This window comes from Canis lupus, chromosome 20 (assembly GCF_048164855.1).
Source record: "Canis lupus baileyi chromosome 20, mCanLup2.hap1, whole genome shotgun sequence".
Taxonomy (NCBI): Eukaryota; Metazoa; Chordata; class Mammalia; order Carnivora; family Canidae; genus Canis; species Canis lupus.
Window position 1 is genome coordinate 47916194 of NC_132857.1, and position 20314 is coordinate 47936507.

The window sequence follows — 20314 nt, forward strand, 5'->3', positions numbered from 1 at the left end:
GCTTCCCCAACAATGCCAAGTTTGGTATGTCTACCTACGAAATGCCTCTATTAGTATTTAATAAATGTTGATAAAATGAATTACATATCACAACTACTCTTCATTTCTGTCTTCCCGTTGACATTTTCAAGATAGAATCAAATGCATTAAACAAAATAAATATGTTCTCCATTTCTACAATTTTAATTAAGGAATAATTCTTGTAAATAAAAGTATTGATTTTAAGTAAAAAGATCAATGTTTCAGAAACAAATGCTAACTTAAGTGATCATTGTCATCTATTAAAACAGAACAGATACTTTATCTTTTCTCTTTTTTTACCATGTTTATGAATGACCAATAATCATTGAATAAATGGAAAAATCACATGTATTTAAGTAAAAAAATTGTTGTCTCTGTGAACAACACTGAGATAATGAATGTCTCATTGCTTCTGTTCATTAAATACTAATATCATGTGCATGCTCTGCCACAAGAAGAGACAGTTCAGTCTACCTTATAGATTCATCTTTTTCATCAAAATAGTTTTGAGTCATTTTCAGCAATATTATTCTTTTGCCTTATCCTTCTCTGGTTAAAAATGGCTAACCTGAGATTGTTTTTATAAAATAGCTAATCTGAGGTCACACAACTCTGTGAACGCAGAGACAAAACTTTCTCATGGGAGACCCTGGCTTCATTAGAATTGTGTTCAAATCCCTTTCACTGTGGCTATGTCAGATGATGATACAAATACAATAGGTACCATTCAGGGTCACAAAACACTCACCACAGTTGGCCTCATCTGATGCATCTGCACAGTCTGGATCCTCATCACAAACCCACAGCTTGGAAATGCAATGTTTAGTAGTTTTACACTGGAAATAGTCTGGAGAACAGCTGTTTTCGGCTTAAGGAGAAAACATCTATTAAAATGTAGCTTTCAATAAGAACAGTTTATCTAAAAACCAATTAGACAAACAAATGCTTAAGATAATCAACTGGAAATGTATTATCTTTTAATTAATAAATCTCTGAAGGTGAAGAGTTTTAACTTGCATAATCTATAATATATTCCAAATATCCTTTTCAGTAGAAATAAATAAAAAAAATATTTCTGCAATGATGCATTGGATAAAAAAATCAGAGTTTTCAAAACAAGGCCACCTTGATTACCTGTATTTTGAAATTAATTTTAAAAATAAAGAATTCAGAGCCTTTCAGAATAATTATACCAGATAAATAAATGTAAGAATTTATGCGTATGCATTTCTATAAATAGAAAAAGACTAAAATCAGAAGATATTCATGAATAAGGAAATAAAAAGCAAACAACTTATCGAAATCTCTAGTTGTGTTGAGTTTTTGAGGGAAGACGTGAATGTCTGACTGTAAACTGCATCACAAATCCTAGTCAGTTTAATGGATCAGCTCCTAGAATGACTAACCATAAAGAACTGGTACCGACTTTATTCTGAATGCACCATCTTAATCAAATTGCTGGGTGACTGCACATTATTTACTGATAAAAGTTTTAGAGGAATAAAATAAAACCTCAGCAAGACAGAAACGTTGGCAGCAGTTCTGTTGAAACCCTGGAACTTGGCAGGTACTTTATTGTTCAGATTCTGTATGTGTTCGTGTATATGTGTGTGTGCATGCGTGTCTGCCTATGTGCCTATATGTATATGACATAAACTGTTTTGCTTTCCATTTAATCTAGTTTGATTTTATTGGTGGGGGATGGAAATTAGAGATAAAAAGAATAGAAGATGTTTTACTACTGTTCTTTGAAGTAGCTTGCTAAGACACATTAAATAGAGTATTATTTACAATTTTTAACACAATTTTGTTAGGTTATTTTGCTCAGATGTTCTCATCATACATTCAACATGTATTTTATGAAGAAAAAAAGCAATCTCTTGTTAATGGAGCTGATTTCAAGTAACTAATTAATCAGTAGAAGAAAATTACCCGTGGCTGCTTAGTGTGGGCAAAAAAAAAAAAAATCAATTTATGAATAAAACACTATAGTCACCTATAATGTTGATTTTGCTTCTTCTCTTAAGGATGATACGAATGAATGCATGTTGTTTCACGTTGCTGTAATCTTCGGGTACCTTTTTTTTAAGATTTCATTTATTCATTCATGAGAGACACATAGAGAATGACAGAGACATAGAGGGAGAAGCAGACTCCTCACAGGGAACCTGATAGGGGACTCGATATGGGACTCGATGGGGGACTTCATGGGGAACTCGACCCCTGGACTCAGGAGGCAGATACTCAACCACTGAACTACCCAGGTGTCTCTCTTCAGGTGGCTTTTTAAGCAAAGACCATCCATGGGGTGCCTAGGTGGCTCAGCTGATTAAGCATTTGCCTTTGGCTGTGTCCTGATCCCAATATCCTGAAATCAAGCCCCATGTAGAGCTCCCAGCTGGGCAGGGAGCCTGCCTGTACATCCCCCCCCCCCGGCCCCTCCCCCTGCTTGCGTGCTCCATTGTGCACCCATGCTCTTTCTCTCTCATGAATGAATAAAATCTTTTTGTTTTTTAAAAAGACCATCCATGTTTTAATGTTCTCTATACTCTTTATAGAGAGCTTCTTAAGTAACCAAAGGTGCCAGTTTGGAAGTCTTTGTCACAATTGCTGTTATGTGTTTCCACATTGTGTGGATGTATGGTACACGATAAAAATTTTTAGACCAACATCAGTTGAGACTCAGAAGTAAAACAAGACAGAACATTCTCAGGTGACTTACGACAGTCCCTTTCATCTTCCTCATCCCCACAGTCATCTTGTCCATTACATCTGAGGTTTACTGGGATACATTTTTGGTTCTTTGTACACTTGAACTGACCCGACAGACAGACATGTGTGTCTAAAAGAAGGAAAGAACAACAACAGTTAAATATGTGCTGAAAACTGTGTCTGAATTTAAATCAGTGCAGTCAAAATCAGGTAAGAATTAGATTTATATTCTCGGTTAAGAATGTAATCACCTACCACAGTTGAGCTCATCCGAATTGTCTCCACAGTCATTCTCTCCATCACAGATGAAAGCAGGCAGAGCACAGAGCCCAGTGCCGCACTGAAACCGGCCTGGCTGACATTTAAATTCAGCTAGGGGAGAAAAGAGACAGGTATCATCGAATGCCAAGCTTCATTCATGACCTCTTAAATAGAGCTTTTCTGACATTACAGATATTTATTATTTCATTATATGAAACATATCCTGGAGCACAGCATGAATGTCTTACACATAGATAGCTCTTGGATTCAGATGCACGGTACTGTTAAGCTATGAGCAACTCAGATGGCCTCCAGAATACATTTCACAAATTAACAGAAGAAATCCCAGGTGATAATTATTTTGCCACATTTTTGAGTTTATATATGGAATAACGATAACAATAATCATCACAATAAAGTAGGATCTATTGAATATCTACTCTTTATCAGAAACAAGGTAAGGTCCTTCCACATAGAGCTACTAATTGAATCTCATCATAACCTTCTTACCTCAATATCACCATAACCACTTTATAAATGATGAAACTAAGTCTCATGGATATGAATAACTCACCCAAGTATGTACAAGTTTCAAGGGCCAGATTTGGAAATTAGATCCAGATCTGATTCTGAAGTCGTCTCAGAAACTATGGTGCTTGTATTAAAACATTTATCTTTTGACTGATGATCCTAATGTATGTAGCTCGAATAAATCAACCAAATATTAATAAGTGATATTTTAAACTTTTTTGGAAAATTACTCTTTTATATCTATAATATTAATTAAAAATTTCCTTAATATTAAAAAAATAACTCAATCTATGCTTGACTTCCATAGGTGAGTTCTAAAATGTCATTTAACTTCAATCTATAACATTTTTTAATCACACTAAATGTTGAAACTGTATGATACTTAATTTTCTCACACTCTGAACATGTGCATTTCCTCTATTTCCTGTTGCTTCATATATGATTTTCTTGAATATTCCTTTGCCACCCAAACAACCTTCTCATAAGAAGAGTTATAGCTTTCAGAGGACTTTCAATGCCTGGAAAATAGCTGGGAAGCCCATTTGACCTTTTAAATGTGTCTTTAGAATGATCCTTGGTGTACTAGAGCATCATAGAAAATGTAATTAAAAATTTAGGATGCCAGAGAATTCGTGATGTATCAATTCAACCACATGTATTTAAATAACATTGTTGAAGTTTGCAAGTATATGAAACATCCTGGGATTAAGCTTCCCTGCCTTTTCAGGTGAAATTATAAGTATTACCAGTAACTTAGTACCTACAAATTTTGGTGATGCGGCTCTTCAAAAATGAATTCTAAATGCTGCACAGACTCCTGTACATCACTTTCCACCTCACCATAACTCTTAAAGTAAAGTTTCATGCCTACAGATGTTCAGTGCTGTTAACCTGTCGACTCCAAGTAAAAGATCATTTACTGAAAGATCACAGAGATAATGTCACCAATAAAAACATGTAGTATTGGTATTTAACCAGGATAAGGATGATATAGAGACTCTTAGATACCAGATGTCTCTTTGTTTCCCCTCAAAAGACATTAAGGTTATATTTGTTCATCATCTATTTTGAAAGTGTATAAATGTGAAAAACTTATTATACTAAATCTTTGGTTAATTTTTTATATCAGTACGGTTACAACATGATATTCCAGGCAAGATTAAAGTTAGAGCTCAGGAGCTGCAGATAGTTTAGAAGGGAAAGCATTGGGAGACACTGTGTCTGCGGGTCATTATGGTGGTATTTCCTCAGAGAACACTTGAGTAAATATGGGCAGGAAAAGTCATCTTACTATCAGGGCTTATTTAACATATTTGTTCTTCTTTATTTCCATAAAGTACAAAATAAGTTGTATTTGTTAATTTATTGTATTGTCAAAAGTTTACTTTATTGCAGGGAAATCAATAACTTTTTTTAATGATTAACTTTCAGTTAGTCACAATATAATTTCTTGTTACTTTGATAGTCCTTTTAATTCAATAACTTTAAAAAAGAATAACTCAGGCATAGTACAGTACAGTACAGGCATAGTACATGTCTATCATGGTGAAAACAAAAACTGTATTTAAAAAAATCAAAGACCAATGAACCTTTCAAAAACATAAAGAGAATATTAGGAAAGCGATGACTTCTGTAACTTTTTTCCTTTTCCTTGAATATATTATTAGCTGCTTTCAAAGCTATAAATGAACTATGTGAAACAACTTCATATGTTTTATATACTTGGTAGTGCAGAAGATGGAATATATCTCATCTAAGTAACTATTTAGAGGCCCTAAGTTTAGAGCAGTTTTGTAATTATGTGGTAGAAAGTTCTACAGCAGAAAGTAACTAGCTTTTACTTAAGAGAGTATACTATCTCTCTTTAGTGCAAGCCTAGGGATCTAGAACTCAGTTGTCAAGGCCAAATCATGGCAACTATCCACTGAAATTTGAGAGAATTATCACGATTGACTATAAGCATCTTCACTTGACAGTACAGTATTGGAGTTGCCCATGGAATGAACTATAAAAGTCTAGCAAGAAATAGTTATACTGATTGTCCATTACAACCAAAGTTACCAAAGATAGCTAAATGTATAGACACATATATGTACATACACACGGGCCATATATATATATATATATATATATATATATATATAGCCAGCAACTTTAAACTATTTATTATCTGAGCCCTTACAGAAAGCTTGCCAAATGCCGAATATGGCTAAAATATCATCAGAAATATCAGGAAAAAGGTATCCTGAATTCACTAAAAAGTTGAATTAATTTGGCTAATTTGAATTAAGTTAATTGAATCGCACTTTCTTAGGAATCTTAGATAATGGAAAAGGTATGAAAATTTAATCCCAGTTCACATACTTGCAAACTTCAATAATGTCATTTAAAATAAATGTGGTTAAACTGATGCACCATGAATTCCCTGGCATCCCAAGTTTTTAGGATGTCATAAAAATATACATTTTATATAATACATAAATATGTATATATATGTATAGGGTACCTAACCATGCCAATCACAGTTTGAGTCCAAATATAATTGGCAGTCATTTTAAGGCAATTCCTAAGAGTATAGGAATGATTAGTAGAACAAACTAATGATTCATATTGAAAAAAAATCTCACTTTTAAGGAATTTCCAGTACTGTAAAACTGATAAATAGTTGAAAGATTAATCCTTTAACAGTAAGATTTTAGTTATGAGTGGCATTCTGAAAACTTGCCCATTTTTACTTCTAATATGGTGATATATCCAGTCAAAATCATGCTGATTGTCATTATACTGATCATTGCATGAGTGTAATTTTTCTTCTAGTAAGAAAATTCAAGACAAATGAAACTTCAAGACAAATTGCTGATTACATCATTCTAAATGTAATAATTAACAGAGACATACTCAAGACAATGTAACAATTTCTGATGTATACTTAAAGATTTTGTAAAAGCAAAAGGTCACACTTCAGCTTTCAAGTTCTGGGATATTAGGAGCTCTAAATTCTAAATTCCCACATTCACCAATGTACTCACGACAGTCATCAGGTTCATCAGATCCATCGCCACAATCATCCACAGTGTCACATTTCCACCAGAATGGAATACATTTGTCAGTTTTGCATCGAAACTTGAAAAAAGAAAAAAAAGGAAAAAAAAAAAAGGTTGAAGAACCCTACCTTTATATAAAATGGATATTTAAAAACTCACCAGGGCAGAGCAGCCTAGCCTACTCTCTTGCTGCAAATTTGAACTGTGGTGGTCTTAGAGAATTCCACAATAGGGAATAAATGCACGACAAGTAGCAAAATGATCTGCCAGGAAAGCATATTGTTCAGGAAAATCTCCTGGGCTTTCTGAGCACAGGCAAGCTTACCCATTTACATATGATCTATGGTTGCTCTTGCACCACCACAACAGTTATGTAGTTGCTACAGAGACCATGTGGCCAGCAAATTTAAAATATTTATTATCTGAACCTCTACAGAAAGCTTGCCAAATGCTGAATATGGCTAAAAAAATTAGCCGAAATCTCAGGAAAAGGTATCCTGAATTCATTGAAAAGTTGAATTAATTTAGCTAATTTGAATTAAGTTAATTGAATTGCACTTTCTTAGGAATCTTAGCCAATTTGATTAACATCTCCCTATCTGTATTCCTTAGCTACTAAAATGAGGAGTTAAAGATAATCTGGATGATCCTTTCCGGTACTGTCAGGCTGTGATTCCATGGAACTGTCTGAACATAATGCCTTTAGCCATAATGAATATCTGCCCACATAAATTTTAAGAATACTTCTTTAAAGCAGTTAAAAGCAGTACAGTTATTTTCAGTTTTCAGAATTCTTAATAAATATACATGGTCTTTTGCAATAAGTAAGATAAATCATCATAACTAAAAAAAAACAGGTACAAAAATTGCACTGGACAGTTAAAAAGGCAAGGAAGAATTTATTTAAAACTACCACAATAGGGGAGAGAGATTGAACTGAATTCCACTGAAACAAAAGGCAGGGGTTGTTTTAAGCTCTGGTGTAAACTAATGGAAAAGTATGGAGGATGTTGGCCAATATGATTAGGCCATTCGTATTTGCCAGGTGATACTTACCAAAGCTGAGCTCCAACCTTCCCATGGAGTCTAAGACAAGCATATACTACCTTTCTTTTTCTTCCTTCTTCTTTAAGATTTTATTTATTCATTCATGGGAGACACAGAGAGGGAGGCAGAGATCTAGGCAGAGGAAGAAGCAGGCTCCCTATGGGGAGCCTGATGTGGAACTTGATCCCAAAACCCTAGAACCACAACCTGGGCCAAAGGCAGATGCTCAATCACTGAGCCACCCAGGTGTCCCATGGACTACCTTTCCTTGATGATTAAATTTCTGGGGGATGGTTCCAGATCCTTGAGGAGGATATTCCTAGGCTGCAAAATGTAAGAGCTGGAGAAAATTTACATCTCAAAGGGGCAGAGAATAATTCACAATTGCAAGTTTTCTAAAATAAGTGCTCTAAGAAAAGGGACTCAGGGGCCTATTGTCAGGAATAAACTGCCTAAAGTTAGTCCATTCAAGAAATGTTAATGCTATCATGGTCAATGACTTACCAACCTATAGTATACCCTCCCCTACAAAGCCTAGCAGAGAACCTAGCAAATAATAGTTATCTCTAATTTAAAATGAACATTTGCATATAAAAGAGTTTAAAAAATAAGGCTGCCACAGATTTTTTTGCTGAATATTATTTTTGAATATTATATATATTTTTAAATAAAACACCAAAGAAAATTGCTGTAATAAAACTTATTCTCAAGATTATCCAAAAACCTATTCACTGACAGATTTATTAGTGTGTGTTCTTTTTTTTAAAGAGTTATTTATTTATTTATTTATTTTAGAAAGAGAATGAGCAGAAGGGAGGAAGCAGACTCCTTGCTTAGCAGGGAGCCTGACCTGGGGCTCAATCCCAGGATCCTGAGATCATGACCTGAGCTGAAACCAAGAGTCAGAAGCTTAATGGACTGAGCCACTCAGGCACCCGTATTAATGTGTTGTGTTTGTTCTATCATCTTTTTCATTTAAATAGTTAAAAATTGTAAGAAAAAAATCTATTACTTACAGAAGTAGGAAATTTTTTTCTCTTTCTCTCTTTTCTTTTGGAATAAACCCTCAAGTGGAAAATTAACAATAGAGAAACTAGTTGAAAATGTTATATGGTAGTAATTACTTATAAGCTATTTACCATACATGTAACATGTTGCTAGAAAAATGTTCCAGAAGGTTATATTATTGCATTTTTTATAAGAAAGGTAATCTGAATTCAAATTCTTCTCCTGAAACAGAGCACAGAATTATTGTTCTTACTTAACTACACTATTGACCTAATGTACGTAGAGACCAAGAAAACCCAGGAAATTTATACCCTAGTGATCTCAGACCACAAATTAACTACTTTCAGTTTTAAGCTTATTCTCACAAAATAAACTAAGGAAAATCACACTTTACAAATAGAGAGTACATACATCTAAAACAATTGCCATTAAAATTTTATTTTATTAAAACCAAGCAATAGATAAAGTTTAGTAAGTTTCTTCTAGCACTATCAAATTATTTTCTTCTTTATTTCAACAGAAATTCAGTGAAAAGCATATATCACAAAATTCATCTGGAATTGAAAATAGTAGTTTGACAACTTTCTACAATTTATTAATTTTCTTCTTGAAGTGTTTCTGTTGCAATTTCTATTTGAATGGCCTGAAAGCAAGGTGACATTCATTTTGGACGCTGTATGCCAGACAGATACAACACAAAAGAATATAGCCTAGGTTCAACTTTCCCTAATGAGATGGATTAGTGAGCTAAAAGTTTGTTCATTTTTAAAATACTATTAGTTTCAAGTAAGAGAAAATTTTACGCTAGCTTTTGCTGAACCTCTCTGGATACCATGAAGTTGATTCAAGGCAGATCTACATTATTTTCTTAAATAAGAGATTTTTTTTTCCCTAGTAGCAATATGGAAGGGAATAGAGCACTGTGAATCCAGTGGAAGATCTGACTGTTCAACTGATTTTCCCGTTTTTGCTTAGCCTGTGGTCATATCTGTGGTGGTTTTATAAATTACCACAGGAAAAATATTACCTTTATAGATAGTGACTGTCTGGGGATGTCAGGCTAACTCTGAAAGCAATTGCCCTGAACATTAAACATTTCCAGTCATTACAGTATATCAAAGTACATTAGCAAGAGGATTTCATGTCTCCTGAGTATATTCAAAGCCTTCCCAATCAAGATTTGAAAAATATCTAAAATACATATTTTAAACTCACTACATATGCCTGATTTAAATAAACACCAACTGTTGGAATTATATAAGACATGACGATTGTGCTTGCCATTTCATTTTTAATAAGAACATAAAAGTTTTGAGCTAAGAGAAGGCCGGGGTAAAATACACTTATTATGTTGCTTTTTATGCTAATCAACATTTTATTCATTACTCTCAAAGGAAGATTTCTTCTATTTTGTGTCTGGGCTTCATTTTTTCATACTTAAATACAGTAACTTAAAAAAGATAAATGCTAACTATAAGTATAAAACATTCTTCATGGTAAATGTTCTCTAAGACTAATATCTTCATAAAATAAATTGCAAACTGCAATTATCACCCACAAGAAGCAGCTATAAAAAAACTACTAAATACATGTCTGTTAAAATGGATACAGGTATAAAATGCAAAATCTGCATACACAAGTGAGGTTTACTTGCAACAGAAAAAGTCTCCATTTAAAAACTAAGTAGTCATTTTTAAATTCACTTTTATTAGAAAATAAAAATGAATTAGCTTTAATATTTGAAGTGATAAGTGCTATAAGAATTGGATTTGATCTTATTTTTTTACCCAATTTTCATGTTCATTTTCAATTCTAATAGAATTCTTATTGGTGTGATTTGCCTATTTTATTTTTATTTATTTATTTTTTATTTAAAAATTTTGTATTTGAGTATAGTTGACATACAGTGTTACAATAGTCTCAGGTGTACAACATAGTGATTTAACAAGTCTATATGTTTTGTTATGCTCACCACAGATGTAGCTACCATCTGTCACCATACAATGCTATTACAATACCTCTGACTATATTCCCTATGCTGTATCTTTTTTTTAAATAAATTTATTTTTTATTGGTGTTCAATTTGCCAACATACAGAATAACACCCAGTGCTCATCCCGTCAAGTGCCCCCCTTAGTGCCCGTCACCCATTCACCCCCCACCCCCCGCCCTCCTCCCCCCCTTCCACCACCCCTAGTTCGTTTTTCTAAAAGTCAGTGGTATTCAGGGGATATATTGTTGGCTGCATTAATTAGACTCTAAAAAATTTTAAAAAATCCCTTAGTAAGATAAATTTAAAATGTAACATTTTTATCAGAATGCTTAATGATAGGATTCTGAAATATTTGGATTATTTGCTTCCATTTCAAACCTCACTTAAAATTGTGTTTCTATGTATTGGCTTCTCTCTAAGAATTGTAGAGTAGCTAGTCTTTTCTCTCACTACATTAGGAAAAAATCAGCAGCAAATGGTTGGTTGCATAAGCCCTAAGACTTACTGGAATAACCACTAACGAATTGCATTAACTGTTCTTCATTAACTTTTTCATAAAAATGAAACAAATGAAGTGATAACTCTTTTCTTCAGGAAGTACTGCTGACAACAAAAATATCTGATCCACAATTTGTGTTGTTGTTGCTGTTCTCACTATTGTTGAATTTTTAAAATTAAAAACAACTTCATGTAAAAAAAAAAACTATTGGGGTTTTTAAAAGTTCTATATATTTTAATCATATCATCAGTGATACTAACTTGGGAAATAATTTAATTATATGAATAATATTTTTAGGGAGTGGATTTAGGTATTCATTTAATTGGTCTGATTGTTTTTTGGCATTGACTAAATATAATTATAGGTTTTCTTATATAAACTTTGAAATGTTTTATTCCCTTTGCTATTAAGGAAAGCTGATTTTTTGAGATGTTCTGTGTATCAAGTGTCCTTTTCTGTTTGGCTACTGAGGTTTAGCAGCTTGTATGTGGCTTAGATAGTCATCATCATTTCTACTAAGTCACGTAAGGCCACAGTGTTAGGCCCCAACAGAGTGACTCTTGGGCCACTCCAGAATAAGGGGCTGGAGGTTATTTCAGGATATTCTGAAGTTTAAACCAGAAATTGGTCTAAACTAAACAGTACTAACTGAAATTGTATTTAAAAAGTTTTAACAACCTGAGATTTCTCCCTTAAATTTTCTCTCTGTGAATAGTTTGCTTATTTTGCCTCTTACAGAGACTTAAATTTCTAGTTCTCTATAGATAATGCATTGTATTTATACAAATACTTAGGGGATTATTATTAAAACAATACACTTTGTAAAGAAAGAAGAAACTGCAACCTGTGCCTCCAATTATACATCAGAACCTCCTGATGGCAGCTCACACCAATTGCACAAACACCCTTGAGTGTGTTCTCATTGCACTACAGGACAAGGGCAATAACAACACTTACTATGTACCAGGAACTTCTCCCATTTAATCTCCATAACAGTGGTCTGGAAATATTAGTATTTCCATTTAAAAGGCGAGAAAACTGAGGCATCATGAGGGTAAGTAACAAACCCAAGATTATTCAGCCAATTTAAAGCAGTTGGTGTTACAGTCAAAGTGAAACTGGTTTCAGAATCAGAGTGGTTGAGTGCCCTCAACCACTACACACACTGTCTGCCTCAAAGTGCTCTGATTTTTTGCACTGTACAGTTCTTTAAGCTGGGTGAGCTAGTATTAGCTTCTTCATTCTGAAAATAAGCACACCCTAAGAGGAATTCAGCGTTTTGCCATGAAGTCACTGCTCCAATTAGAAAACCAGCAGATTCAAAACACAGAATTCTAGGAACACATTTAGTCATAGTTTCTTTGACAATTTTATTTTAAATAACAGAGTGACTCAAATATAACAAAATCAAATCTTAGGATTTCATATGACTATGATACAAAATTTGAAAGTAGTAATATCAAGTCCATGTAACTACCTACCATTGGGTATACATCTTAATATCTTTAGTAGAAATAATTACATGTTGGAAAAAAATAACTTTTGGAAGGGAATTATTTAGATTATATAATTTTTCAATTAAAAAACTCTAGAAAATTACTTTTTGTCCAATTCATCTTTTCCCTATCACTTGCTCTGAGGAATGGGAGAGGAGCAGAGATGGTGGCAAAGCAGATTATCTAGGAAGATTTGTTTATTTGTTTAAACTGTATATATCTTAGTCTTTGCCCTATGCCACAATCACTGTGCCTTCTTGAAATATGTCAGATCTCTTCAGATGATTGTGCTATATCCATTCGTGATTTGAACCATTATTCTGTGTGGGGCTTTGTAAAAAGTGGTTTTCAGCATTGTTTTTGTTTCTCTTTTGGCTTCTATCTGTATCTCCTATCTCCGAAGTTCTCATTCTCAGAATATAGATCAACTACTTTTCCTTTACTATGTGATCCTCTATATAATGTATGGAATGGTCATCATGCTATGCTAAATAACAACAAAAAAATGATGCTTCAAAAATGGTTTAAGTCAATAAAATTCAAGCAAAGCCTTTACAATAACTTGATGATGTATCTTAGAACGTGGTATCTAGACCTCTACTCACCTGACTGGCTGTGCAGTTGGATAAGCAAGTTCTATTGTCAGCTGCAAGATAGAAGTTGGTGGGACATGCACAGGTATGAGTCTTTCCAGGGGCTAAAAGGCACAGATGACTGCAACCTCCGTTATTTATCATACAGAGATGTTTGGAAACTACAGATGAGAAAGAAACAGAGAAATCAAGGCCCAAATGTAATATGGGATTAGAGACAGGCCATTTAAACTTCATAACTTGTAGAACTTTGTAATCAAGAAGCCATCAAGATCATACATATAATTAATTGTACTCGGTTATAAATTCTACCTGTTGCCCAATGGCATTCATTTGACCATTAAATAATTTTAAGGATGCATTTCCACAAGACAAGTGTTTTAGTAGAAAAAAAATTGTCCATCAGAAAAATGTAGACTAGAAGCATTTTGGATGAAGACATACATATGTTTAGAAATATAAATGTAAAATAAAACAATGAAACAATGATCTACAACTAATAGTGTAGTGACTGTTTTCTAAGCCAAATAGTGTTTTAAGCAAAATAATCAAAACTTTATTCCATAAGGTCTGATAGAATTCCTACTAGACATATGCTTAAATAAACTGGATATATTTATCATTTGTAGAGCCCCAGAGATACATAAACATAATTCCTTTCACCCAGCATTCCAGAAAGTAAGGATCCTATAACTATTATGTAAATAAGTCATTTCAAGAATGCATTCTCTACTTCTCCAACTACAGGTATTATTGTCACTTCAACATAATATCTCAACAAATTAATAATTCTCTGTACTATCATTGAGCTTCATATTCCTTAAGAGATGTATTCACATTCCTTAATAGACATACTTGAAATCAACTGATTTCACCCTATACAGTTGTGCTAAATAATGAAATCTGGTACTCTTTCTTAAAGCTTAATTTACACTTAACCATGGAAGAAACAAAAATGGAATGTTACTAAAGATGTTGATGCGTTTATGGAAATCATGGAAAGAATAATTACCATCAGGTTGTCTATAAGAATGATACACCTGGATATCTGTGATGGCATGCCATGAGTTAATCAGTGACAGTCTGTCTGCTCCCGAGGTTTTATGGGCACGGCTGAGTGACTTGGTTTTCCCATCAGTCCAGTAGATGTAGTCTTCAAACAATGTTAGTGCAATCACCCCTGGAATATCTTGATTAGGGACTGTAATAGGAGATGGTAAGATTAATGTTCAGTCTTGGAAGACTGCCAGTTAAAATATTCAATACTACATGGGCTGACAGATACAACTGCTACAGAACTTCATGTGAATAATTGCTGTGACAACCTGTCAGGCCAGCAAGGTTCTTTATTACCAGATAAGAGAATGCAGGGTCTGGCGCAGGAGTTTACTTTGCTCAGAGTTAACCTGATTTGACCACTGGGAAGAATGCAATCCTGCTCACGAGTAATGTCTGCTTCACCAGAAACAAATACCATCCAATATTTTAGAAAAATATATATATATATCCATCCAGTTGTTCCCAACTTAAATCCTTAAATCTACAGGTCATTGTACTGCTTTCTCCCACCTCCAAATTGATTAAATTATATATCCAGGATGAAATGTTTATCTACCTGGAGAAAGAGTGACTCTAAGCCTACTATAAACTATTTTAGTCACTGAGATTTTATGAGTATCTTTACATGCAAGATGAGCTGGGAAAGTGATGGAGGAAAATAATGTGACAGACAACAATGCATTAGGCAGATTTAACAGCCAAAAAACTGTTTAGTTGCAGGTTAAAATTATTTCATGATTATACTTTCATTATAGGACTAAATTTAAATGTAAATAGTAGATTAAGCATCACAAGTGTGAATTTTTCATTCAAGAGATTCCAGGGTCCTATCAGGCACATGGGATATGATAAATTTGTTGGTTGGTGATTTAACGTTAAGTAATTTTAAAATGTGATAGAGTTTTCTTTCAAAATTTTTTCAAAAACTATAAATAAAGAAAATGGAAATTCCTTAATTTACATGAGCTTTACAATGTTTCTCCATATTTATTTTCAGATCTACTTTTAGAAATTCTGAGAAACTGTTCATTAATGAAAAAAGGTACTATAAGTCCAGTAATAAATACTTTTTATAGATTAGATTTTCATGACCAAGAATTAATATTTGGCATATTCCTCATTCAGGAGTAACTGAAAAACTCAAAACTTTTGAACTCAAAAGTTCAAATACAATTTGTTGTTTTTATTCAGCTGGGCCAAATGTGCTCAGAGAATGCACTATGACACAGAGAAAATAGAAATAAAAGCAATGAGACTCCTCCAAACAGGTGACACTTTAAACCACTAATGACTATCACTGTAGGATCTAACCAGAAATCCATCTCAGAGTAGATACTATGCCTATAAAGTAAGCAAAAACTCAAGAAAAATCCATATGTGTATACTTTTGATGTAAGCACTGAAACTGAATTGTCTGTGTACTCCTATGGACATGAACCCTACTGCTAGGATGATAAGTGGAACAGGATAGAAAGATGCAAAGGACACTTTACCAGAACGAATCATATCTGAATTATTTACACTAACTATTCCCACCTCCCCTCTTTGGCTGTATAAAATCATTCCAGAAAGATTTAAAAAAATGTGGTATAATGTTAATCAGGTGAATCCTGGTGATGGGTGATTACAACAATCTTTCAACATATGTGTACGTTTGGAAATCTTAAAATGAAAATTGGCAGAAAACGTTGTAACTTCGAGAAAGTTTCCATTCAAATTTCCTTAGATGCAAAGAAAATAGTTGTATCATTAAATATGGACTCAAAAAGATAATTATCATTTAAAAAATCTCAGTCCACCAGAGATTCAATTAGTTTATACACAAAAAGTGGAATTATTGTAAGAATTTTCTTAACACCTCTAATGTTGCATAGTCTTTTAATTATTATTATTATTATTATTATTATTATTATTATTTAGTCTTTTAATTATTCAGTAAGTAACTTATAGCTGACATTTGTTAAGAATTCTAGTACCAGGGAGTTGGCAGTGGTTTTCAGTAGGTGGCCCCACAACAAAGAATGATCAGGCCCAGATATTAATAGTTCTGAGATTGTGAAACCCTGTAGTAGTAGATCTACTTTATATACCTTGTTTTATTTAATATGCATCATTTTATTGCATAGTAGTAGGTAGATCTCACTTAATAGACAAAAAAGCTAAGATTTGGACAGTTTAATACCTTGACTAAAAGGGGGATTAAAAACTGGTAAATGAAGTACTGGTATTTTAATCTAAATCAGACTCTGGCTGCTGAGTTCTTTACATTTTACCTACTAGTGCTGCTTTCAAGGAAGCCAGCCTTATAGGTTAAGTATTGTAATAGACTAAATTGTTTCCTTCTTTTCCAAATTCATATGCTGAAGCCCTACTCCCCAAGATGACTGCTTTTGGAGATAGGTAAAAGTGGGGTCCTAATTCAATATGAGCAGTGTCCTTATAAGAAGAGAGAAACAGAAACACTAGGGGAGTACACATACAGGGGAAAGGTCTTGTGATGACATAGCAAGAAGAAGCCCATCTACCGGCCAAGGAGAGAGGCCTCAGGAGAATCCAAGTGTACTACCACCTTGGTCTGGACTTCTGGCTTCCAGAAAATAAACTGTTGTTTAAGCCACCCAGCTTGTAGTACATTGAATGATAGCCTTAGCAAAGCAATACAAGTATATAAAGCAATAAGACTAATTTCATAAGTTCCATGTGAAAGTGCATGGGGCAGAAGGGTGTGAAAGGACAAACAGACTCCATGCTGAGCACAGTGCCTGACTTAGGGCTCCATCCCAGAACCCAAAGATCATGACCTGAGCTGAAACCAAGAGTCAGATGCTTAACCAACTGAGTCACCCAGGCACCCTGAAAGTCAGTTCATTTAATTACTTGATTGAAATTACTTCATATTTTCAGACATGGGGCAATTTAAGTATTGCGCACATTTGCTATCTCTAAGCTTGTAGTGACTACCCACCAGAAAATCTCTGTCATCAGATAATTGGTATACATTTATGGAGATCAAAAAGGTGAACTCTTATTTCAGAAGAAACATGGCACACAGCTGAATGTACAGAAAATGTAGAAAAGGACAAGATGACGAAATTAGTCCATTTGCCCAAAGTGACCATCTGTTTGATTTAATCCCTTGCTTGAAATTGGCTTAAAGGACAGGACTGTCACTCTTAGCCTTAAAGGCCCACTCCGGGGCTGCTCATTTGGCAAACATATTTATTTCCTAAATAGCATCAAATGCAACCTCCAGAGTATTTGTTCTAGAGAAAACAAAGTTAAAACACCCACTTACGTTAACAAGGGGAAATCCAGTCCTACATATCTAACACGTTGGGTAGTAAATCCAACATTCTATTCTCTAAGAGATGGTGATTATACAAAAAATAATGTCAGTGAAAATCAAGCAAACAAAAGTAAGCAAAAAACCAAAAAAAACACACACACAAACAAACAAGATGTTTTTATGTTGCCTTTCTAGGAGCTCAGCTTACAACTTGGCAGTACGCCTTATTTTCTTCTTGAGGACTTAAACCGCTCCAATAAGTTGACTATTTGCTTAAGCTTCTATGAAAAAAAAAAATGCCATATATTAACTGCTAAATGATAAATATAAATAAATGAATATCATGTTTCCTTTTCCATAAACAGATGAAGAATTCAGCCCACACTGAGACTAAATGAGATGTTCTAAGCCAAATCATCATATATTCTGATATAAGAAACTTTCCTGATTCAGAATGAGAAAAATAAAATTGCTTATCTTTGGTTGTCTGTGTTTTTACTTATTTTTACTTTGTAAATATGTATGTATATATGTGTACATGCATTCATATATTACATATATGTACATTTGTAATATATCTATTATACACAAGATTTGTGTGTGTTCATATATAATTCATAAGTTTATAACAATAAATAAGTCCATATAAATATAAACATGGAATGTGATGGCATGAGGGAAACATTTAACAAATTCACTGAGATGTGACTGTTTATGGAAATAGTTGTCAATGTTTTCTCAAAATAACAATGGCTGTCCTTTTTAAGAGAAAAATAATATTACCGATTATCATATGTAAGACTGCACTTGCTTAATTAAAAGAGAAATGTGAAAAATAAAATTAAGGAACTTTTCATTTATAGGTATTCAATAGTCATATAAAATAAGACTGAAAAACAAAACCAAAACCAAAAACAAACAAAAAAAGACTGAAAAAAACAGACCTATTCTGTGAGCTGCAGTTTAACAGGTATTTATTATGTATTTAAAGCCTATTTTAAAGCTGCTTTCTGCAGTTAAGTCTATTCTGGATAACAGCTTTATTTATTATACTGTTGCCAGCATTTCACTCAAGTATTAGGCTCTTAATTTTTATCTTATAGACTATATCTATTAGAATAAAGAAGTTGGTATTTTGCAAAAAATACATCAAAGAAATATTCTTTGTGGAGGTTTTCCTTTTTAGTCATACTGGATGCTATCCTATCAATGTTCCTAGTAATAATGACAAATAGAATAGGTAGCAATCTGGAATGCTTTTGCCTTAACCACTGCCTCACAATGAGAGTTATTCTATTACAATACTCTTGATTATTCTTTTTTTTTTTTTTTTTTGGATAGCATTCATCATGCTAAACAAGTGTATTCTTGGATAATATCATTCTAATTTTGTAGAATTTTTAGTTTAGATACTTAACAAAATGCACCAATTACATTGCAGTATCCATCTTTTGTAGAGTTAAAATGTCATAATTGATGCTATGGGAAGGATATAATATTGGGATAATGGCAGATTCAGCATGACTTTGCCTAATGGGTTAAAGTAGAAATTTCACTAGAGATGTTCTCTCTCTCTCTTTCTCTCTTTTTTCTTATATTTCCTCCAAGATTTACTTTAAGAATTATATGTTATTTTAAAACATTACTTTATATACAGAAATCCCTGTATTATATTATTATAAATATTATTATATTATTTATATTATATTATGCATCTATATTTATATTATTACAAATATTATATTATTATAAAATTTACTATTTAAAAATTACTATAAAAACTTTAGCAATATTTTCTAAAGTTCATAGAATACAACCACCAAATTCAATGATTATTATTATGAATAAATCAATACAAAGAGTAAGTTGAACATTACTTTTTTTTTCTTTTTTTTTAGTATAAATAATTTATATATTGTTTGGAGGAAAATACCCAAATAGTTGTCACTGTATGACTGACTAAGTTTGGAAATTTAATCTCCTAAAAATTTAAAGTACACAGCATATCAAATAAGACATTAAATTTTGTCATCTTTTTCTTTTTTAATGAATTTGAAGACTCCCATTGCTTATTCTTGGTGCCGTTATACCAAGTAAAGGCTCAAACTCCCTTACACTTGATATACTGCAAATTTTTTCCAACCTTTTCATTGTTTTCAATCTCTTCTAATCTCTTTTGTGTCAGTCAGGTTTCCTGAAGTGAACAAAGAACACATTTTTAAATTATAACTGAAAAAAAATTAATAAATGAATTATTTACAATGGTGTGGGCATGGCCAATGGACTGATGATGATGGATTGTATTTTCCAAGGTCTGTTATCACAACCTGGTAAAAGCTATAGCCTAGGGAAAAGAACCATGCAACAAGAACAGTGATCATTCAGTGGAAGAGCTCAGCCACTGCCAAACCACTGTGGTCGGGCCTGAGGGATGGGAAATAAATAAATATTCCAACATCTTCCTCCATTCACCAATCTGGCAATCCCATGGATTCAATTCAACTTGAAGCGAAGATGACAGAGCCAGGGTGATGCAGTTCACAGAAGTCCACATTCTAACATTGGCAAAGTGGTAAAGGTAGGATAACCTAGAACTTTGCCCAGTCAATATTTCCAATATTTTTTTAATCTCACATATCTCTCCCCTAATCAAATATCATCAATGACACGCATTCATGGGCAGTTTAGTGCAAACTTTCAAGCTTGATGAAAACACCCATCTGTCTTCAGAAGAGAGGATCAGGATGTTCATTAATCCTCTATT

The 20314-nt window shown here is 33.3% G+C and overlaps 1 protein-coding gene across 1 annotated transcript in view; it reads right to left on the reverse strand.

Moving 5' to 3' along the window:
• LRP1B (LDL receptor related protein 1B) overlaps positions 1-20314 on the reverse strand; it is a 1825680-nt gene that overhangs the window by 191988 nt on the left and 1613378 nt on the right. The window contains exons 61-66 of the mRNA XM_072789062.1: positions 14218-14406; positions 13218-13366; positions 6555-6648; positions 2989-3105; positions 2744-2863; positions 770-889 (exon numbers count right to left, since the gene is read on the reverse strand). Coding sequence (XP_072645163.1) covers positions 770-889; positions 2744-2863; positions 2989-3105; positions 6555-6648; positions 13218-13366; positions 14218-14406 — 789 coding nt within the window. The remainder of the gene's footprint in view (positions 1-769; positions 890-2743; positions 2864-2988; positions 3106-6554; positions 6649-13217; positions 13367-14217; positions 14407-20314) is intronic.